The 16,872-nt window shown below is 40.3% G+C and overlaps 4 protein-coding genes across 6 annotated transcripts in view; 3 read left to right on the top strand and 1 right to left on the bottom strand.

Moving 5' to 3' along the window:
* LOC115622223 (F-box/LRR-repeat protein 16) overlaps positions 1 to 5,592 on the top strand; it is a 45,682-nt gene extending 40,090 nt beyond the window's left edge. The window contains exons 5-6 of the mRNA XM_030516120.1: positions 2,259 to 2,454; positions 4,035 to 5,592. Of these exons, the coding sequence (XP_030371980.1) occupies positions 2,259 to 2,454; positions 4,035 to 4,332 (494 nt within the window). The 3' untranslated portion in view covers positions 4,333 to 5,592. The remainder of the gene's footprint in view (positions 1 to 2,258; positions 2,455 to 4,034) is intronic.
* A 20-nt stretch (positions 5,593 to 5,612) lies between these two features.
* Positions 5,613 to 6,820, bottom strand: LOC115622222 (DNA-directed RNA polymerase III subunit RPC8). The gene is made up of 3 exons (XM_030516119.1): positions 6,649 to 6,820; positions 6,101 to 6,589; positions 5,613 to 6,038 (listed from the first exon to the last, which is right to left on the bottom strand). Exons 1-3 carry the CDS (start codon positions 6,757 to 6,759, stop codon positions 5,898 to 5,900), a joined length of 741 nt encoding a protein of 246 aa, XP_030371979.1. The 5' UTR covers positions 6,760 to 6,820; the 3' UTR covers positions 5,613 to 5,897.
* A 152-nt stretch (positions 6,821 to 6,972) lies between these two features.
* Positions 6,973 to 9,076, top strand: LOC115622220 (serine/threonine-protein kinase RIO1-like). Of its 2 annotated transcripts, XM_030516118.1 has the most exons (4): positions 6,973 to 7,112; positions 7,177 to 8,505; positions 8,572 to 8,951; positions 9,060 to 9,076. In XM_030516118.1, the coding sequence occupies exons 1-3, from the start codon at positions 7,056 to 7,058 to the stop codon at positions 8,923 to 8,925; spliced, it is 1,740 nt and encodes a 579-aa protein (XP_030371978.1). In that variant the 5' UTR covers positions 6,973 to 7,055; the 3' UTR covers positions 8,926 to 8,951; positions 9,060 to 9,076. The 2 variants fall into 2 exon arrangements, with proteins under 2 accessions (XP_030371978.1, XP_030371977.1); XM_030516117.1 differs by lacking the exon at positions 9,060 to 9,076 and having other exon boundaries at positions 8,572 to 9,001.
* Positions 9,077 to 11,833: 2,757 nt separating this feature from the next.
* Positions 11,834 to 16,413, top strand: LOC115622624 (serine/threonine-protein kinase RIO1-like). Of its 2 annotated transcripts, none has more exons than XM_030516630.1 (4): positions 11,834 to 12,003; positions 12,743 to 13,992; positions 14,069 to 14,759; positions 14,851 to 14,985. In XM_030516630.1, the coding sequence occupies exons 2-3, from the start codon at positions 12,811 to 12,813 to the stop codon at positions 14,300 to 14,302; spliced, it is 1,416 nt and encodes a 471-aa protein (XP_030372490.1). In that variant the 5' UTR covers positions 11,834 to 12,003; positions 12,743 to 12,810; the 3' UTR covers positions 14,303 to 14,759; positions 14,851 to 14,985. The 2 variants fall into 2 exon arrangements, with proteins under 2 accessions (XP_030372490.1, XP_030372491.1); XM_030516631.1 differs by lacking the exons at positions 11,834 to 12,003; positions 12,743 to 13,992 and adding exons at positions 15,235 to 15,935; positions 15,987 to 16,413 and having other exon boundaries at positions 14,534 to 14,759; positions 14,851 to 15,170.
* The last annotated feature ends 459 nt before the right edge of the window (positions 16,414 to 16,872 follow it).

The following is a 16,872-nucleotide window of genomic DNA, read 5'->3' as shown; positions in this document are numbered from 1 at the left end:
TTTAAGCGCTATTATAAGATGAGTTTTTATTAAAAATATCTAAAATGATTGATTACATATACTACTTATAAAATTTGTCTATACATATACGTATTTTGAATTAATTTTAAAAAAACATACAAGTAATGCTTGACTTTTTGTTTATTTAGTAATTTTTGTCTTTAGTAAAGATAACGTAAATTTCGCTTTTCTATAACATAACAAATTTTAAATTTAAAGCAATATTTTAGCTATTTTTAAAGGCAGTAGATCAAATCACTTTACAAAATTAGAGCATTCTAAAATCCAATCGAAATATTTTTCTCTGATAACTACAAAAGGCAACATTTAAGCACTCTTTTTTTTGCTTTTTTTTAACGCTTTGAAGTAATAAAATGAAAGTGCCAGAAGCTGTGCTCTGGCCCCAAACAAAAACAAAGAATCTAAAGTCCAAAGATGGACAGACAACGTCTTTCAAAAGTCAAATTTGAAGCAAAACTAGTACGCGTGGAAAAAAAGGGAATGTTCAAAGCAATAGAGGGAAAAGAAAAATCTGGCACGAAACTGTCTCTGACGAAAATGGGACAATGCTGCCTCTGTCTGTTTCCATTTGAAATCGCAATGAGTTTGCAGCACAAAGGCGCCTTTAAATAGACGGGAGGGCCCACAAATGGGCGGATGGCTGGTCTAACTACTTAGTATGTCTTCTGTATTCAAAATGAAAGCTGTAATTAGATACACGATGTACATACGAGTATGTATGTATGTACATATGTGCGTTATGTGTTGGTCCAAGGCTATGCTTCATAGAGATAAATTTAATCAAATGTAAAGCAACAGCAGCCCATTCATTCACCAACATCTCCTCCTATTCGCACAAGCACTCACACACTCGCGAACTCACACACAGACACGCAACCATATGCAAATGCCATTTTGCAAGTACCGTTGATAACCACAAAACCTAATTACAACGCAGATTGCATTACGCTTGGACTGAAGCGCAGACAATTCCACTTTAGTTACACATGTACGAGTATCTTGTATCTTTGTATCGCAATGTTGGCAATCCTCGTTCGATAGCGATTTGCATATGGAGCAACAAGTTTGGAGCACTCAGAACCTCAGTGGGAATTTAATTTTTATTTGGGCCTCGGCATCCAATCGACTGTCAATTTCAGCTGCACTTCAGATGTCAATCATCGCCTAAGCAGCCCTCTTCCCAGCCCAGCCCACTTCTCAGAGCAGCTTTGAAATTTCCACTTCATTTGCCGTCACAAATGCCTGGGCCGGAAATTCGAACAAAAGTCCGGACCAGAACCAACAGACGGATGTTCGGGCTGTCCAGTTTTTGAATAGAAGCATATTTCAAACCGTTTACCCAACCGTCCTTCCACAATTTATTTGATATTTTAGGAACAATATTGTCGAGCATTTCGAAATGTAAACATAATTTTTAAAAGGAAATACATATCTTTGAGGCTTACAAACATGTACATACAAATGGCCTTTGTGCGAATTATATCCGGTCGTGTGTAAAATATGAAATATTTGACGAATTTAGTGTCCAGTCAGCGAACGGGACAGACAGTATTGATTATTGACTTTTTCCAGAGCACAAAAAGGACCAGATTTAAATTAATTACAAATAATGCTTTTCTCTTGTCAGTCTGAAAAGTTTTGCCTTTCCGTCAGTCAGTGGACACAGAAATAAATTGCAGGTGTGGCTCATTGATATCACTATTTAATTATAGTTTACAGAAAGTTAAATTCAATTGCATTCCACTCTATGGCTACTAAATATATTCCAATTAGTAACGATTTTCTAGAACGTGGTTATAAAATAACTTGAGAGGCTTAAGCGGAAATGGGGCTTATTTCGCTGTTAAATCACACGCTTCATGAAATATGCAAAATCTTACTTTAACAACATGAGTGGGCAGCAAATGTTGAGCCAGAGCTGAAGGATGCTGCACCAACACAAGATAAGCCGCCCCTTAGATGGGAGCGGTGGAAGCGAGGCGTGCACGAAGACGCTCTGAAAACCTGCAGACCTCAATTCCACGTCACTTTTTAAACGAAAACACTGCAACGGCATAGGACATGCGGCAGGAGTCCAAGTGGGGCAGCCTACGTGCCTTGGGTGCAGCAAGCATGACTTGCAGAGGTCCCAGCTGCACAACTTTGGTTGCAAATACTTTAAGACTTTTCGTTTCAACTTAATGCGAACTTTTCTGAACTCTCTCTCACTCTCTATTCTTGCCTCCATCTATTTGCAGTGCACTCCTTGCCGCATCTTACGGTGCTGAGCCTGTCCGGTTGCAGCAAACTGACCGACGATGGTGTCGAGCTGATTGCCGAGAATCTGCAAAAACTGCGCGCCCTAGACCTGTCCTGGTGTCCACGCATAACGGACGCCTCGCTCGAGTATATCGCCTGTGATCTGAATCAACTGGAGGAATTGACATTGGATAGGTGAGTACAATAATCTAAATAGGAACTTCAATAGAGATCAAAACAAAACAGAATTGATTGTTTTGAAATTTATAAATATTATTAACGAAAATGTATAATACTTTTGAAATTGCGAATTCAATTTTGATTGTTTCACATTTTGAAATATTGTAACTGTTCATTAATATTCATCTTTGTATATAGTACTACACTATATGCTCTAGATCTGGCATTTCTTGTTATTCCTCGTTCACTTCATTCATTCGCTGTCTTCCTAAGTACTGAAAAATTGTCCGCTTCCAAGGTCCCTTCTGGGTGCAAAGTTTTCAACCGTCGCAATATTAATTACAAAACCACGCGACGCACTCGCTCCACACCCACCAGTCTGCAGTGCGCCCCGTAATTATTCATGAGTGAAATTCAATTTCCTCTGACGCTCACTACGAGTACGCCCGCAGCTCTCCGGGCTGGAGTAAACGCTGCATTGTCGCTCAGTTGAATTACTTTCCGCCTGTGTGTCCGGCGTTCACCTTTGCACGGCCGTCATTAGTCGTCATATTTTTGCAGCTTAATGGATTTCCCCCGTTTCTTTTTTTTTTTTTTTTTGTTCCGGGAGAGATTAATGTACATGCATACTATATAAACGCGCAGAGTGCTTTATAAATACAGCCAGGAATAGTAAATATTATATGTATAGCACATACATACGCAAAAGTGTGATTTCGTTGCACTTATTATGTTTTCTGAGTGCAGCTTATGTACGATAAAATGAAGTACATTTTAAGATAACATTATTATTATTGTACTCGCTGTACTAATTCTAATCGATTTCAAATCCTTTAGAATCCTTTAGTTAAATACTATAGAAAAAGCGAAGTGGCATTTGATTAAAAGAACGGAGAGCTTAAGCACTTCTTAAGTAAATTGAGTCAAGTTTTTTAAATTTATTAAGTCTCTATTTATGATTAATTAACAAAAACAAAAATATTTGAGTTTTCATATAACGTTAATTAAATGCGTAAACACTTAACCTAACAACTACTTTAATGAACATAATAATAATAGAAGAAACCTTTAACAAGTAGGGAAAAATTTAGAATAAGAAGGGGCTCTCAAAAGTATACTTGTAATTAGTCATGCGTTTTATTAATTTTATTTTTTCACCAGCTAAACAGTTTTTCTTTGGCGATCCCATTTTTTGTTAAATAATAATAAATAAAAATGACATTTTTTAGCTCTGGTTTGCCAAATAAGTAAAAAAAAAACATAAAAAACAAATTTCATAAGTACGCATATTATGTGCATGTCCGATGGAACTCCTTAAATCTAGATTTTTATCACTAAACATACTATTTATCAACTTCCGTCCACAAACGTCACCAGAAATCATCATTGGATTCCAGATCTCCAAAATCTGATAAAAGTCAACTCAAAAAGGGTGATTCTTATCCAATTTTACAATTATTTTTAAGAAGTTCTGTAAACATTTTTTAGTGTCGTTAAGACTTTATTTAAGACAAAAAACTTGTATATACAAAGCCAAAATAAATTGCTTTTTAATAAACATTACTAATTAGATAAATATTTCGTTATTTTTGCAGGTGTGTACACATAACGGATATCGGAGTTGGCTATATTTCCACGATGCTTTCGCTCACCGCCCTTTTCCTGCGCTGGTGCTCGCAGGTTCGCGACTTTGGACTTCAGCATCTGTGCTCCATGCGCAATCTGCAGGTATTATCACTCGCCGGCTGCCCACTGCTGACCTCGTCGGGCCTCTCCAGTCTCATACAGTTGCGGCATCTGCAGGAGCTCGAGCTTACCAATTGTCCTGGGGCATCGCACGAGCTCTTCGACTACCTGAAGGAACACTTGCCACGCTGCTTGATTATCGAATAATTGGTGGATGACGTTAATATTGAAGTTTTGTGAGCAATTTTACAGAGTTGGTGACTTGACTTTATTTTAGTATTTGAACAACTGATTTTATTTTAGATTCAGTTCTTTTGTAACTATTTTTATGCAGCCTCAGGGCTATTTTATCTTTACTTTTAGTCGGCAAATGCATCTTTGTTCCCACTGTGCTCTGTAATCCTTTATAGTTTCTAGTATCTTTTAATTTTTTGCTGTGATTTACAAGGATCTAAGTTAAGTTGAACTGTTTAGAAAGTACTATACATAGAAAGCCCCAAAAGATAATTATGTATGTCTAAAGTAAATAATTTATATTAGTTTTAAAGGCAAGCTTTACCTATTTTCACTGTAATTAAACATATGTATGTATGTGTGAAACTTGTGTGAACACGAAAAATATTTGTAAATTACAAACAGAAACAAATAAAACATCATTGCGCCCAAAAGACAAACACTAAAACAAACCTAAATGCAATATGCAAATCAAATCAAAATATTATGCAATTTATTGTTCAAAGCAACACTTTTCAAAAACACAAAATGCTAAACAAAAACCAAATATTTATATCCGTAACGTGCAAAAGTTGCTAACCAGCTTTAAAACTTACACACTTTTGCAGCCCCGACCACTAAAATTTTAATCGAATTGTACCATATGACTACCTATGCTTAAACACAAAGTACAGAAACGTAAATATTTTAATAAGAATAAACACATAGAAACTCCAAAACACCTAAAACCTATGCATGTATGTAGCAAAAGAGAATAAAGAGTTAGTAGGGGAACGTAAGAAAGGACTAGACAAATTTGCACGCTACGCCATGAAAAAGATTTCAATTCCTTATACAATATGTATTACGAAACTAAGCAACACAACAAATTACAAAGGTTTTAGTGCATTTTATTTATAAATAGCAATTTCCCAAAAAGTACGAGTCGGGCGAGTATGCTCGAATTTAAAGATTTTTTGGAGCCCTCCCTAGACCTTAAATGCAAAAATGAACAGAGTTATATATACACACATCTACATATATATATATAAATATTATATATATATGTATATTATATGAGATATCTACCTTACGTAGTAGCGCTACAAATGAGGAGGAGCACACAAAATTATCATACATGTTTGTTTTAAATTAAAATGTGAAAACTCTTTCAAAAGTTGGAGTAAAACACAAACACAAAACAAATGAAATTTGCAAATCTAAAATGAAGACACTCTAAAAATACATACCTAACAAAATAAATTAATGCAAAATTTGAAGGATGTGGTTTTTTAATTTACATTGGCGGGTGTTCTCATTAATGTTTTACCTTTTAAATATATAATTTTGCAGGTCTATTAATGATTTTGGATTATAAATAGACCCTATCTAAGGTTCTATTAAGGCAGTAAGCTAATCAAGAAGCCCTTTTCGAATGGCCTTAACAATTAGAAATTATTTAACAAATTCCTATCTTAAATACTAGTCCGTACTATCTGAAAACTTATATTTGGACTGCAGACTACGGTGATAATTTCATTCAACATAATTTCGTCGTATCATTCCTCGCACGCACCTTCACCATCTTCATCGTTCTCATATTCTGTATTGTCCTCCCCCAGTTCCTCATCGTGATCATCTTCCTTGTTTTGTTGATCCCACCATGAAAGAACACCGAGCCCAGCCTCGTTTATAGCACCCTGCGTGATTAAGAACGTAGTTGGCCAGGTTGATAAATAAATAAATACAACATTGAACTCACAATAATCTTGTACGGCGACTTCACTTCCTGTGCAGCAGCGGAAGCGGCTGCCGCCGCCGCAGACGTACTTGCGGCCTGCGACGACTGGCCCTCGGCCTTGGGTGGGCCAGTGGGTGATGTCTCTTCGAATATTTCACGTGATACACGAAATTTGATTGGCTCCCCAATATCCATAAAGAGATCGTGCTTGCTACCATCCTCCAGTGGATATTCCCAGACCCAGGCCTGTTCGGCTTCATCGAAACGCGAGGGGTGCTGCAGCGCCGCGTGTGGTATTAGGATGTCATCGAAAAAGCCTAGCGTTACGTGTACGCCCTCACGACTGCAGCTGCGTATCTTCCCAGTCATAACAGTGCCGACCATGGGCCTAAAAACCACGTACCGGAAGAGTACCTCCGTATGAGAGGCACCATCGCCTGGCAATATGATGGAGTCTTTGAGTGAGACAATTTCTTTCAGTGCTATACACAGACCCACATTGAGCAGCACCTGAAGTTGTGTTAATTATATAGTTGAAATTGTGAATTAGGGCAGGTCCTGTATCAAACCTTGTTGGCAAGTCTTCGGTCGAGTTCGTCGCGAACGGCGTCGACCAGCTTTAAGTGAAATTGGTCCGGTGCTATGCGTACGTTGTCCTTTAATTCAGCAAGCACAAACATCCTTAGGACCTTATATTTCTAATTGACAGTAACAAGTAGTTTTTTATGAATGATTCGGGCACAAATAGCAAGTACAATCACATTTTGCAATAACAGCTGTTTGTAAACAAAAACCAATTTTGGCGTTGCCACGTGGCGGTCAAAAATACCAAAGCAATGTAACCGCTCTGTGGTGAATGGCCAAACAGCTGGCTAATAAAAGAAAACACGTGCTTCAGCAATCTTTAGTTTTACCAAACCATTTCATCAAACGACGCATTCACTTCTTTACATTGTAATTGTAATTGCTTCACAAAATGAGTGAAGTTCACCAATTCAGCGACGCTGAGGAGGACGTTGAAGAACTGTTAAAAGTAGATATTTGCATTAGTTTTCTTTTTAATTGTTATTCATATAAAAATCTTTCAATATTTACAGTCGGAGTGGGTTGAAGATTTAAAAAAGCTGACAATTAATAATCAAATATTTAAGGACATCAAATTAAGTGAAATAGATGCTAAGGACGATTTACACCAAGCTAAACTTATAGAAGATCCAGAAGCTGCAGAGTCTGAAGAAGACGAAAACGATGAATATGATTATGATGATTTAAGCGGCGGCGATGACGATTGCTATGATGCATATGAGGCGGCCTATAGCGGTTTCAACAAACACAATGTGCACCCGCAATTGACAGCCGCTAACACCACGAGCAGTTTGACTACAGCACGTGGAAGTGGAACTCAACGTGTCAGTAACTATCAACCTAACGAGAAACTGCTGCGCCGCTATTCGGCACGGATTAATGTTGAGAAATATGATCCTACGACGAACATGAGCGCACAAGCGGCTAATCGGCTGGCGAACTTCGATCGTCGTCAAAAAACGGAACGAGAGCGCGTACGTGACAAACATGATCGTGCGACGGCGGAGCAGGTGATGGATCCACGAACGCGAATGATACTGTTCAAGTTGCTGAATCGCGGCTTCATACAGGAGATAAACGGCTGCATATCAACTGGAAAAGAAGCGAATGTGTACCATGCTATATCCAAGGATGGCGACGAGGAGTTTGCCATAAAGATATACAAGACCTCCATATTAGTGTTTAAAGATCGCGACAAATATGTGTCGGGTGAGTTCCGCTTTCGACACGGCTACTGCAAGCACAACCCAAGAAAAATGGTGCGCACCTGGGCCGAAAAGGAGATGCGCAACTACCTGCGAATGCGTAACGCCGGAGTACCAGTTCCTGAGCCTATCCTATTGCGTTCCCATGTACTCGTCATGCGTTTCTGTGGGCGCGACGGCTGGCCGGCGCCCAAGCTCAAGGATGTCGAGCTAACCACATCGAAGGCGCGTGAGCTATACCGTGACTGCGTGGTCATCATGTGGCGCATCTACAATCAGTGCCGCCTGGTGCATGCCGATCTCTCCGAGTTCAATATACTGCTGCAGGATGGGCAGCTTATGATAATAGATGTTAGTCAGTCAGTGGAGCACGACCATCCTCATGCTTTCGACTTTCTGCGGAAGGACTGCTGCAACATATCAGAATTCTTTCGCAAAAAGTCAGTGGCCACCATGACTATCAAAGAGCTCTTCGATTTTATAACGGACAAAACGATAACGGAGAAAAACATGGAACAGTGCCTTGAGCGCATCTCGGAACAGATAAAGGATCGTGATTTTGATGCCATAACGGCACAAGAGAAGATCGACGAGGCTGTGTGGCAAAACACCTACATTCCCAAGCGCTTGGACGAGGTACGTCGAATCTTCCCAACAAAAGATTCTCAGCCATTAGCATAATTAAATATATATTTTTCACAGGTGCGCCATTTCGAGCGCGACGTTGCCAAAGCTAAGCAGGGCGTACAACAAAATCTCATTTATGGCAAAATAGCAGGGCTAACGCCGACGCTTGATGTACAAAAACAGCCTGAAATTTTGGATGCAGATTCCAGTGACGGTGAATCCAGCCACGAGGAGGAAGAAGAGGCATCTGAATCTGAAGATGGGGACTCATCCAAGTTCACGAGCTCGGCACGCCCAAGAGGTGAGTCGCCTGATAGCAGGAAAGCCCGCAAAAAAGCAGTGAAGGCAGCCAAGGCAGAGCAGCGTAAAGTCAAAGTGAAAAAGCATGTGAAAAAGCGAAAGGAAAAAGTGGGCAGCATGAAAAAGTAGCTAATTTCTAATATTTCCTAGCTATTGTAAGTATTGTATAAAACAATAAAAATGTGTATATATTAATGCAATGCTATTGAAAAACGTTATAAATGTTTGTGATGCAACAATCAAAAATGTTGATACTTTTAAAGTATAAATCTACATAGGCAGTTGGGTAAAATTGTGGATTTAAACAATATCAACAATAATACCGTTGACGATTCAAAAATTATTTGGAGAAAACTTTAAAAACAATAGTTGGCTGTTCGTGCGATAATTGGAATAACGCATTAAAAAACTTTACTTCACTAAAAATACAAGAAAATATGTAGGTTTTTGCTTACATTCTTCTCACATTTTATAAAGTAAAGCTTAAACTACCATTGGAATTGTAAATCTTTCACATGAGGTGTGATTCCTGTTAATATACATATGTGGATGCATTTTGACGATCTGATTTTTTAATTAAGTAATTGGGTAAGTTAAATCTAAACTCAACTTTCTACATTCAAATGCCTTGTTCAATGTTTATTTCTTTTTAATATCACGTTTGTTTATCATCACCGATCGGCTTACGGTAGTATCGCATGACAACCCTTTTACGTTTATCAAATGCTTTAACCGCCATTCTTTTGTGTATTACATACATTTGCACAAAACTAGTATAGCCTTTTACCCTTTGGGTACAGGCTATAAAAATATCTTCTCCGGTACACCAGACGAAGAAATGTACCTGCCCAACAAAACATGAAAAATGTTCGATGTTTGGGCAAACATCGATGGGTCGCAAGCAAAAAAACATCGTAAAACATCGATGCATCGTGTTGAAAACATCGTCGATGCTCGATACAGCGATGTTTTTGTACATCCCTACTTCAGCTATCTTTAGTTTTAATTTAATCAAATGACGCATTCATTTCTTAACATTGCGTAATTGCTTCACAAAATGAGTGAAGTTCACCAATTCAGCGACGCTGAGGACGACGCTGAAGAACTGTTCAAAATACACCTAGCCCTAGCTTAACACTAAATCTTTTCATACGAATTTGGGCTATCACGATTACAAAATTGCTACCTTTACTTTTGTTACGACTACGCTTTTCCTCTTGGGCAACGCCGGCTGGCTCAGCGGAATTCTCCTTGGGTGTGTGGTTCCAACCCTATGCCCGCGTGAGTCGTACAATAACCGATAACACGGTTCCTCCATCGATAAACAAAATGCCGTCACTACAATAAATTCGACGCGCAATATACAAAACCGAATTCAAAACGTAAACAAACCAAAAAAAACTAACATAAACTAAAAGAAACGTAATGCGACAAAAAAACAAATAAACGGATAACTCCCTCAAGCTATCCGTACGAATACGGATACGAATAAAAGGAGATTATATACGTGCGGACGGACAGAAATTGTGGCATCGGACAACTGTGTGGGATTTTGCTGTTGTTATCCCAGGCGTACCCACCCTGCCTGTATCCAACGGAAAAATGTTTCTTGGATACCCTAAATTTGGGCCGTGCTTGGGCTATTCCATGGCAAAGGTGAGTCTCCCGCCCCTACTGATGCTGCTTTAATGCATCATCACCAACGGTGCGACGATTAAGATTAACAATTAATTTTCAGTTTATGTGGCTACAAACATACATATATTTCAGTGTGATTGAGTGTGAGTGCAAACAATGTAAACATGGAACAAGAATTTGTATATAAAAACAAAATAAAGAAGGCTTGCCAACGGCCAATGCGGTTCTTTATGTGCGCCAACATGCAAGTATGTTTATGGCAAATAAATATGTATATAGATATATGTGTATGTGTATAAAAAAAATATGCGCGGTACAAAAAATTATAGAAAAATGTCCAACCAAATCCTAACGAGAGCTCTCGACGGTCATGGGCGCAATAGAAATATAAGACTAATATAAAACACTGCGCGCTACTGCAATTGGCAATCTTCGTACAATATAAGTGTATAAGAGTGTGAATTTTTTATTAATTTTTGAATTAAATAGAGCGCCAAGCTCTGTTTAGGTGCCACTTTCTGCCTTGTTTTGGTTTTTATTATATCTGTATATATTCTTTCTTTTGTATTATCTTCCTTTCTTTTCTTTTGCAGAAACTTCAATGGGCGGCGTGTGGGACCCTGCAGGCGCAGCCCATACAAACGACACGACGTAAGGCGCGCGGGATCTCTGCCTGATGTCGCTGCTCAACCGCGAACAATAGGCACGGCGCGTGGCCAAGGAACGGACTCACCGGCTTTTCTATCCTCCGCTGCTGATGGCGCAGACGGACGTGTCTGCTGTTGCGTTGTGGTGGCGCCGCTATTGCTGCTGCTACTTCTTGGGTGGGCGCCTTTGCTCCGGCTGCCACTGTCGTTGCTGCTGCTGCCGTTGAAAACGCTGGTGCTGGATCTGCTGCTGTCGTTGAAGACGCTGGTGCTGGATCTGCTGCTGTCGCTGTTGCTCCTGCTACGATGCGGCTCGTGCTGCTACTTATGACGGCCGCTGCAGCTGCTGTGTATGGTTCCACCGCTGTCCGAAAACTTGGCGATATGCCGGAAAATCTATATGCCAAGGAACAAAAGGCATTTAAGCACTGGTCGGCACATTTAAGTGGATATACAGGTATGTATACATCGGCATTAGTTCTGCCTTGCATCTATATCCTTATGCTCACCTTCGAACGGCTTCTGGTTCTTCCTTTCCTTTTTCAGGTTTCAGCACGGCCTCCAGTTCACCAAAAGAAAACACTGCCTCGTGGGTCTGCACCGTCGCCCCAAAAACAGGAATGGCGTGTTGCGGCTTGCCTTTTATAGGCCGGATGTCGTATGCCTGCGGATTTTTACGTCCTTGCGCATCCGTTCATCACGGCCTTGACGTTTCCCCACTTTGAGGTGCCATCGGGACACAACCCTGCGCCTGCGTGGCTGCAGTTGCCACCATGGTGCCTCGCTCGGTACCGCTAGATGGCGTTGCAGTACCTTTGTAAATTCTTGGCGCCTTCCGTAGCGCTGCCACCTTTTATTCTTCGTGACCAGCCCGATGCAACACTTTTAGAAAAAGGGAAGTCCCCCTTTCTACACCATCAGAGTGAGTGCATACTCGTATGTACATACATATGTATATAAATAGTTGCTAGTTGGTGAGCAAAGCTTTACTTCTTCAGACGCGCGCATTGTAAGTTTAAAACTTTTGTGATAAGTGAAAAGGTTTAACCGTTGAATGAAATAAAGTGGAAAAAGTGAATTATATAAATTGCAGTTTCTACAATGGCAGCAAAAGCAAATAAACCAAATAAGCAGTGCTACTATGAAGCTTTAAGAGCCACTTAACAAAAAATTCTCATTTTTTTGCCACGCAAGGGGCTCCACCCCATGAAAAAGATTTGATTGCGATAACTGCTCTGATTATAAATTCAACCAAATGAATTTCCATTTTATTTTAATACATACATACATATGTACACATGTACTCTCTGTTTACTTTTGAAAACTTTTGCCATTTGAATACATTTTTTGTTTAACACGATTTCGCTTAGTACGACGTTTTCAAGAAACGTAACCCATGTGTTAAGCGAGGGCTAGGTGTACACCCAATTCTGTTTTTACACGGTTTTGATTTAACACAGTTTGCAAATTAAAAATTTTATAAGTATATGGTTACACGACATTCCATTTACCACGATTTAAAAAAACATATGGTCAATGTAATTTTTTACTCGGTTATATTCTTACACGATTTTTTCTGGAACCAATCTACCGTGTAAAAAGAGAATTGGATGTATTAGATATTGAATAACAATTATCATATGAAAATCCATCATTTACAGTCGGAGTGGGTTGAAGATTTAAAAAAGCTGACAATAATAAAATATTTAAGGACATCAAATTAAGTGAAATGGATGCTAAGGATGATTTACACCAAGCTGAACTTATAGAAGATCCAGAAGCTGCAGAGTCTGAAAAATACGAAAACGATGAATATGAGTATGATGATTTAAGTGGCGGCGATGACTATGGCTATGAGGCAGCCTGTAGCGGTTTCAACAAACTCAATGTGGACCCGCAACTGACAACCGCTAACACCACGAGCAGTTTGACTACAGCACGTGGAAGTGGAACTCAACGTGTCAGTAACTATCAACTATCAATGAGCACACGAGTGGCTAATCGGCTGGCGAACATCGGTCGTCGTCAAAAAAAGGAACGAGAGCGCGTACGTGACAAACATGATCGAGCGACGGCGGAGCAGGTGATAGATCGACCAACGCGACTGATACTGACCAAGTTGCTGAATCGCGGCTTCATACAGGAGATTAACGGCTGCATATCAACTGGAAAAGAAGCGAATGTATTCCATGCTGTAACCAAGGATGGCGAGGAGTTTGCCTTAAAGATATACAAGACCTCCATATTAGAGTTTAAAGATCGCGATAAATATATGTCGGGTGAGTTTCGCTATCGACGCGGCTACTGCAAGCGCAATCCACAAAAACTGGTGTGCACCTGGGCCGACAAGGAGATGCGCAACTACCTGCGAATGCGTAACGCCGGAGTACCAGTGCCTGAGCCTATCCTATTGCGTTCCCATGTACTCGTCATGCGTTTCTGTGGGCGCGACGGCTCGCCGGCGCCCAAGCTCAAGGATGTCGAGCTAACCACATCGAAGGCCCGTGAGCTATACCGTGACTGCGTGGTCATCATGTGGCGCATCTACAATCAGTGCCGCCTGGTGCATGCCGATCTCTCCGAGTTCAATATACTGCTACAGGCTGGGCAGCTAATGATAATAGATGTTAGTCAGTCAGTGGAGCACAACCATCCTCATGCTTTCGACTTTCTGCGGAAGGACTGCTGCAACATATTGAAATTCTTTCGCAAAAAGTCAGTGGCCACCATGACCATCAAAGAGCTCTTCGATTTTATAACGGACAAAAAGATAACCGAGGAAAACATGGAACAGTGTCTTGAGCGCATCTCGGAACAGATAAAGGATCGTGATTTTGATGCCATAACGGCACAAGAGAAGATCGACGAGGCTGTGTGGCAAAACACCTACATTCCCAAGCGCTTGGACGAGGTACGTTGAATCTTCCCAACAAAAATTGCTCAACCATTAGCATAATTAAATATACATTTTTTATGTACAAAAACAGCCTGAAATTTCGGATGCAGATCCCAGTGACGGTGAATCCAACCACGAGGAGGAAGAAGAGGCTACTGAATCTGAAGATGGAGACTCGTCCAAGTTCGCACACTTGGCACGCCCACGCGGTGAGTCGCCTGATAGCAGGAAAGCCCGCAAAAAAGCAGTGAAGGCGGCCAAGGCAGAGCAGCGTAAAGTCAAAGGGAAAAAGCGAAAGGAAAAAGTGGGCAGCATGAAAATTTAGTTATTTTCTAATTTTTCCAGCTATTGTAAGTTAACCATGAAACACTAAAAACCTGTATATATTAATGCAATGCTATTGAAAAAAGTTATAAATGTTTTGATGCAACAACCAAATTCGACGATTCAAAAATTATGTTTTTTGAGAAAACTTTAAAAACAATAGTTCGCTGTTCGTGCGATAATTGCGGAATAACACATTAAAAAAACGTTACTTCACTAAAAATACAAGAATGTATGTAGGTTTTTGCTTACATTCTTCTCACATTTTATAAAGTAAAGTAAGCTTTTCCGTTCTTAAAGCCAGTAAGCTGGGAAAATGCCATTAGAATTGTACATCTTTCAGATAAAATACACATAAGGATATCTGATTCCTGTCAACATACATTTTTAAAACCACATACATACATATGTAAGTGGATGCATTTCGACGAGCTGATTGTTTAATTAAGATTAATAGGGTAAGTTAAACGTAAACTCCACTTTCTGCTTGAAGTAGTCAAAGGCCTTGTTCAATGTTTATTTCCTTTTAATTTGATGTTTGTTTATCAGCACCGATCGGCTTTCGGTAGTATCGCATGACAGCCCTTTTCCGTTTGTCAAATGCTTTAACGGCCATTTACAGAAAGTAACGTCGACAGCACAGTTTATAGCTTATTTATTATCCGCGGAGCAAGCAGTTCGGGCAAAAATGTCGTTGCGTTTTGAAGAAGCGATCGACGCAGTCGTCAAGAAAATCCGATTAAGTATGTCCAGTAAGCGACGCAAGGGCTTTCTTTCCGACACCTCGTGTTTGGCCAATTGGCTGGACGAAGCACTGAGGGGTCGCGGCTCCATGTTCGCTGGCTGTTTGGGAAATTTGGCGGAGACGGGTAATTGGGGTTGGGATCTATTGTAGAGATATTAAGGTACACTTACAGTTTGCATGTCTTGTAGCGAGCTATATACGCGGCACTCTGATGGATATGCCCAACGATTTCAGCTGCTACTTGCACATGGAGCTGCCTTTCCAATTCCGCGCCTTCCTCCACCGGGATGGGAATATATATTTGGTTTCCGATTGCAAGAATAAGGTGACGGTAAGTCGACTCGTTTCCACAAGTATGTTGCAGAAATGCTTGCGTGAGGATCTGCACTCCTTGATGTCTATGATTCCGGTGGTCAAATGCAAGTCAGGAAGAATCTACAAACTCTGTTACCACAGCGCGAATATACCGATCAGTGCTCACTCCATTGTGGCCACACAACTGAACCCCAAGACCGAGGATCCACTCGAGACTTGCATCGCTTTCGAGTTCCTATTAACCATCAAGATGCCACTAACCTCCCATCAATTGCCACCCTGCTTGGAAAAGGCGCAACCAAACATGAACTATTGGCTGGCCCTCCCCATCAGCCACTACGATGTCGACTTCAACTCGAGCAGCTACCTGGCCTGCAGTCACAACTGGCAGTTCATCAATGGCCAACGGCGGCAGCAAGCACGGACTCTGGTTCGTTTGCTCTACGCTCTCAGCGTGCGGAATGACACACTCCAGACCATCGGCAGCCACATTCTGAAGCACACGTGCATCAACCGCTTCGAGTTCTGTGGCTTGGATTATGCCGATCGACCGTTCGCCAGTCGTGTGATAGACGTAAGCTACCCTATTTTCTATCGCCTGTGAAGCTAAATCCGTATCTTCTAGATGATGCTTATGCATGGCACCAGCAAGTTGGAGGCCCTCAATATGACTTTCAATCAGGGTCGCCTGGTCAGATTAGAAACAAATCCTGCATTGCAGAGCGATTGCGTTAAGGCGGATGTGGTGCGCAGATTAATGAAGGATCACAAAGACATTGTCTCTCCGATGAAACTATACGAAATGTTCTGGCTATTTGGATTCGACGACATCAAGCCACCCCCACAGTTTGGAAACCAAAGAAGGCGACAAAAGAACAACAAAAAAGCGGCGTAAACCGAACTAAAAAGAAATCTGTTTACATTTCACAGTTTGTTTTCCGCGCAATATGTAAATATTTGGGCATTCGTTAGTTTATGTTGACTTCTAACTTGAATACGAAAAATAATAAAATATGATCAACAATCAACAATTGGAGAATGTGCAAAAACTTTGAAGATAAGCGTTTTTGTAAAAAAAATATGATTTTTTTTTTGTTACTCTATTATAGCCCACATGGGCTTCATAACTCGCTTTACTGGTGAAGTGTAGATAGTAGAATTAGTTTCAAAAAGAACCATCCTTTAAAAAACGACCTTCCCGACTAGCCAAGCAAACCAGATTACTCTCTACGTATTTTTTTTTTTTTTTTTTTAGTTCCAGCGATCTTTACAACCTGCTTTCAACCTTACTGTCTCCATCCTGATTAACAGCTTGTCATTTCGGCCAACTTCGGGTAAATATATGCTACAAATGCTTGGCTGGGCTAACTAATAAATCTTTCTCCACCGGTTTGGGAAGTGTTAAACATTTAATTTCTGTTTATATAATTTTTTTTGTATCTGTGTGAAAAATTCCCTTCTATTAAATAAAACCACAGTTATTCCTTCTTTTGGGTCCACTTGTTTATGCG

This window comes from Scaptodrosophila lebanonensis, unplaced genomic scaffold (genome assembly GCF_003285725.1).
Source record: "Scaptodrosophila lebanonensis strain 11010-0011.00,11010-0021.00 unplaced genomic scaffold, SlebRS2 tig00000043-arrow-pilon, whole genome shotgun sequence".
In the NCBI taxonomy this organism is placed as follows: Eukaryota; Metazoa; Arthropoda; class Insecta; order Diptera; family Drosophilidae; genus Scaptodrosophila; species Scaptodrosophila lebanonensis.
This window is presented reverse-complemented; position numbering and strand designations above follow the sequence as displayed.

What these genes read in the sequence shown, in the direction of transcription:
- LOC115622222 (XM_030516119.1), bottom strand. Translation starts at nt 6,759, where the DNA reads ATGTTTGTGCTTGCTGAATTAAAGGACAACGTACGCATAGCACCGGAC. An exon ending in ACCGAAGACTTGCCAACAAG is followed by an intron (nt 6,590 to 6,648) that starts GTTTGATACAGG and finishes ACACAACTTCAG; the next exon opens with GTGCTGCTCAATGTGGGTCT. An exon ending in AGTCGCCGTACAAGATTATT is followed by an intron (nt 6,039 to 6,100) that starts GTGAGTTCAATG and finishes TTAATCACGCAG; the next exon opens with GGTGCTATAAACGAGGCTGG.
- LOC115622220 (XM_030516118.1), top strand. Translation starts at nt 7,056, where the DNA reads ATGAGTGAAGTTCACCAATTCAGCGACGCTGAGGAGGACGTTGAAGAA. An exon ending in ACGTTGAAGAACTGTTAAAA is followed by an intron (nt 7,113 to 7,176) that starts GTAGATATTTGC and finishes CAATATTTACAG; the next exon opens with TCGGAGTGGGTTGAAGATTT. An exon ending in TTCCCAAGCGCTTGGACGAG is followed by an intron (nt 8,506 to 8,571) that starts GTACGTCGAATC and finishes TATTTTTCACAG; the next exon opens with GTGCGCCATTTCGAGCGCGA.
- LOC115622624 (XM_030516630.1), top strand. Translation starts at nt 12,811, where the DNA reads ATGGATGCTAAGGATGATTTACACCAAGCTGAACTTATAGAAGATCCA. An exon ending in TTCCCAAGCGCTTGGACGAG is followed by an intron (nt 13,993 to 14,068) that starts GTACGTTGAATC and finishes GTACAAAAACAG; the next exon opens with CCTGAAATTTCGGATGCAGA.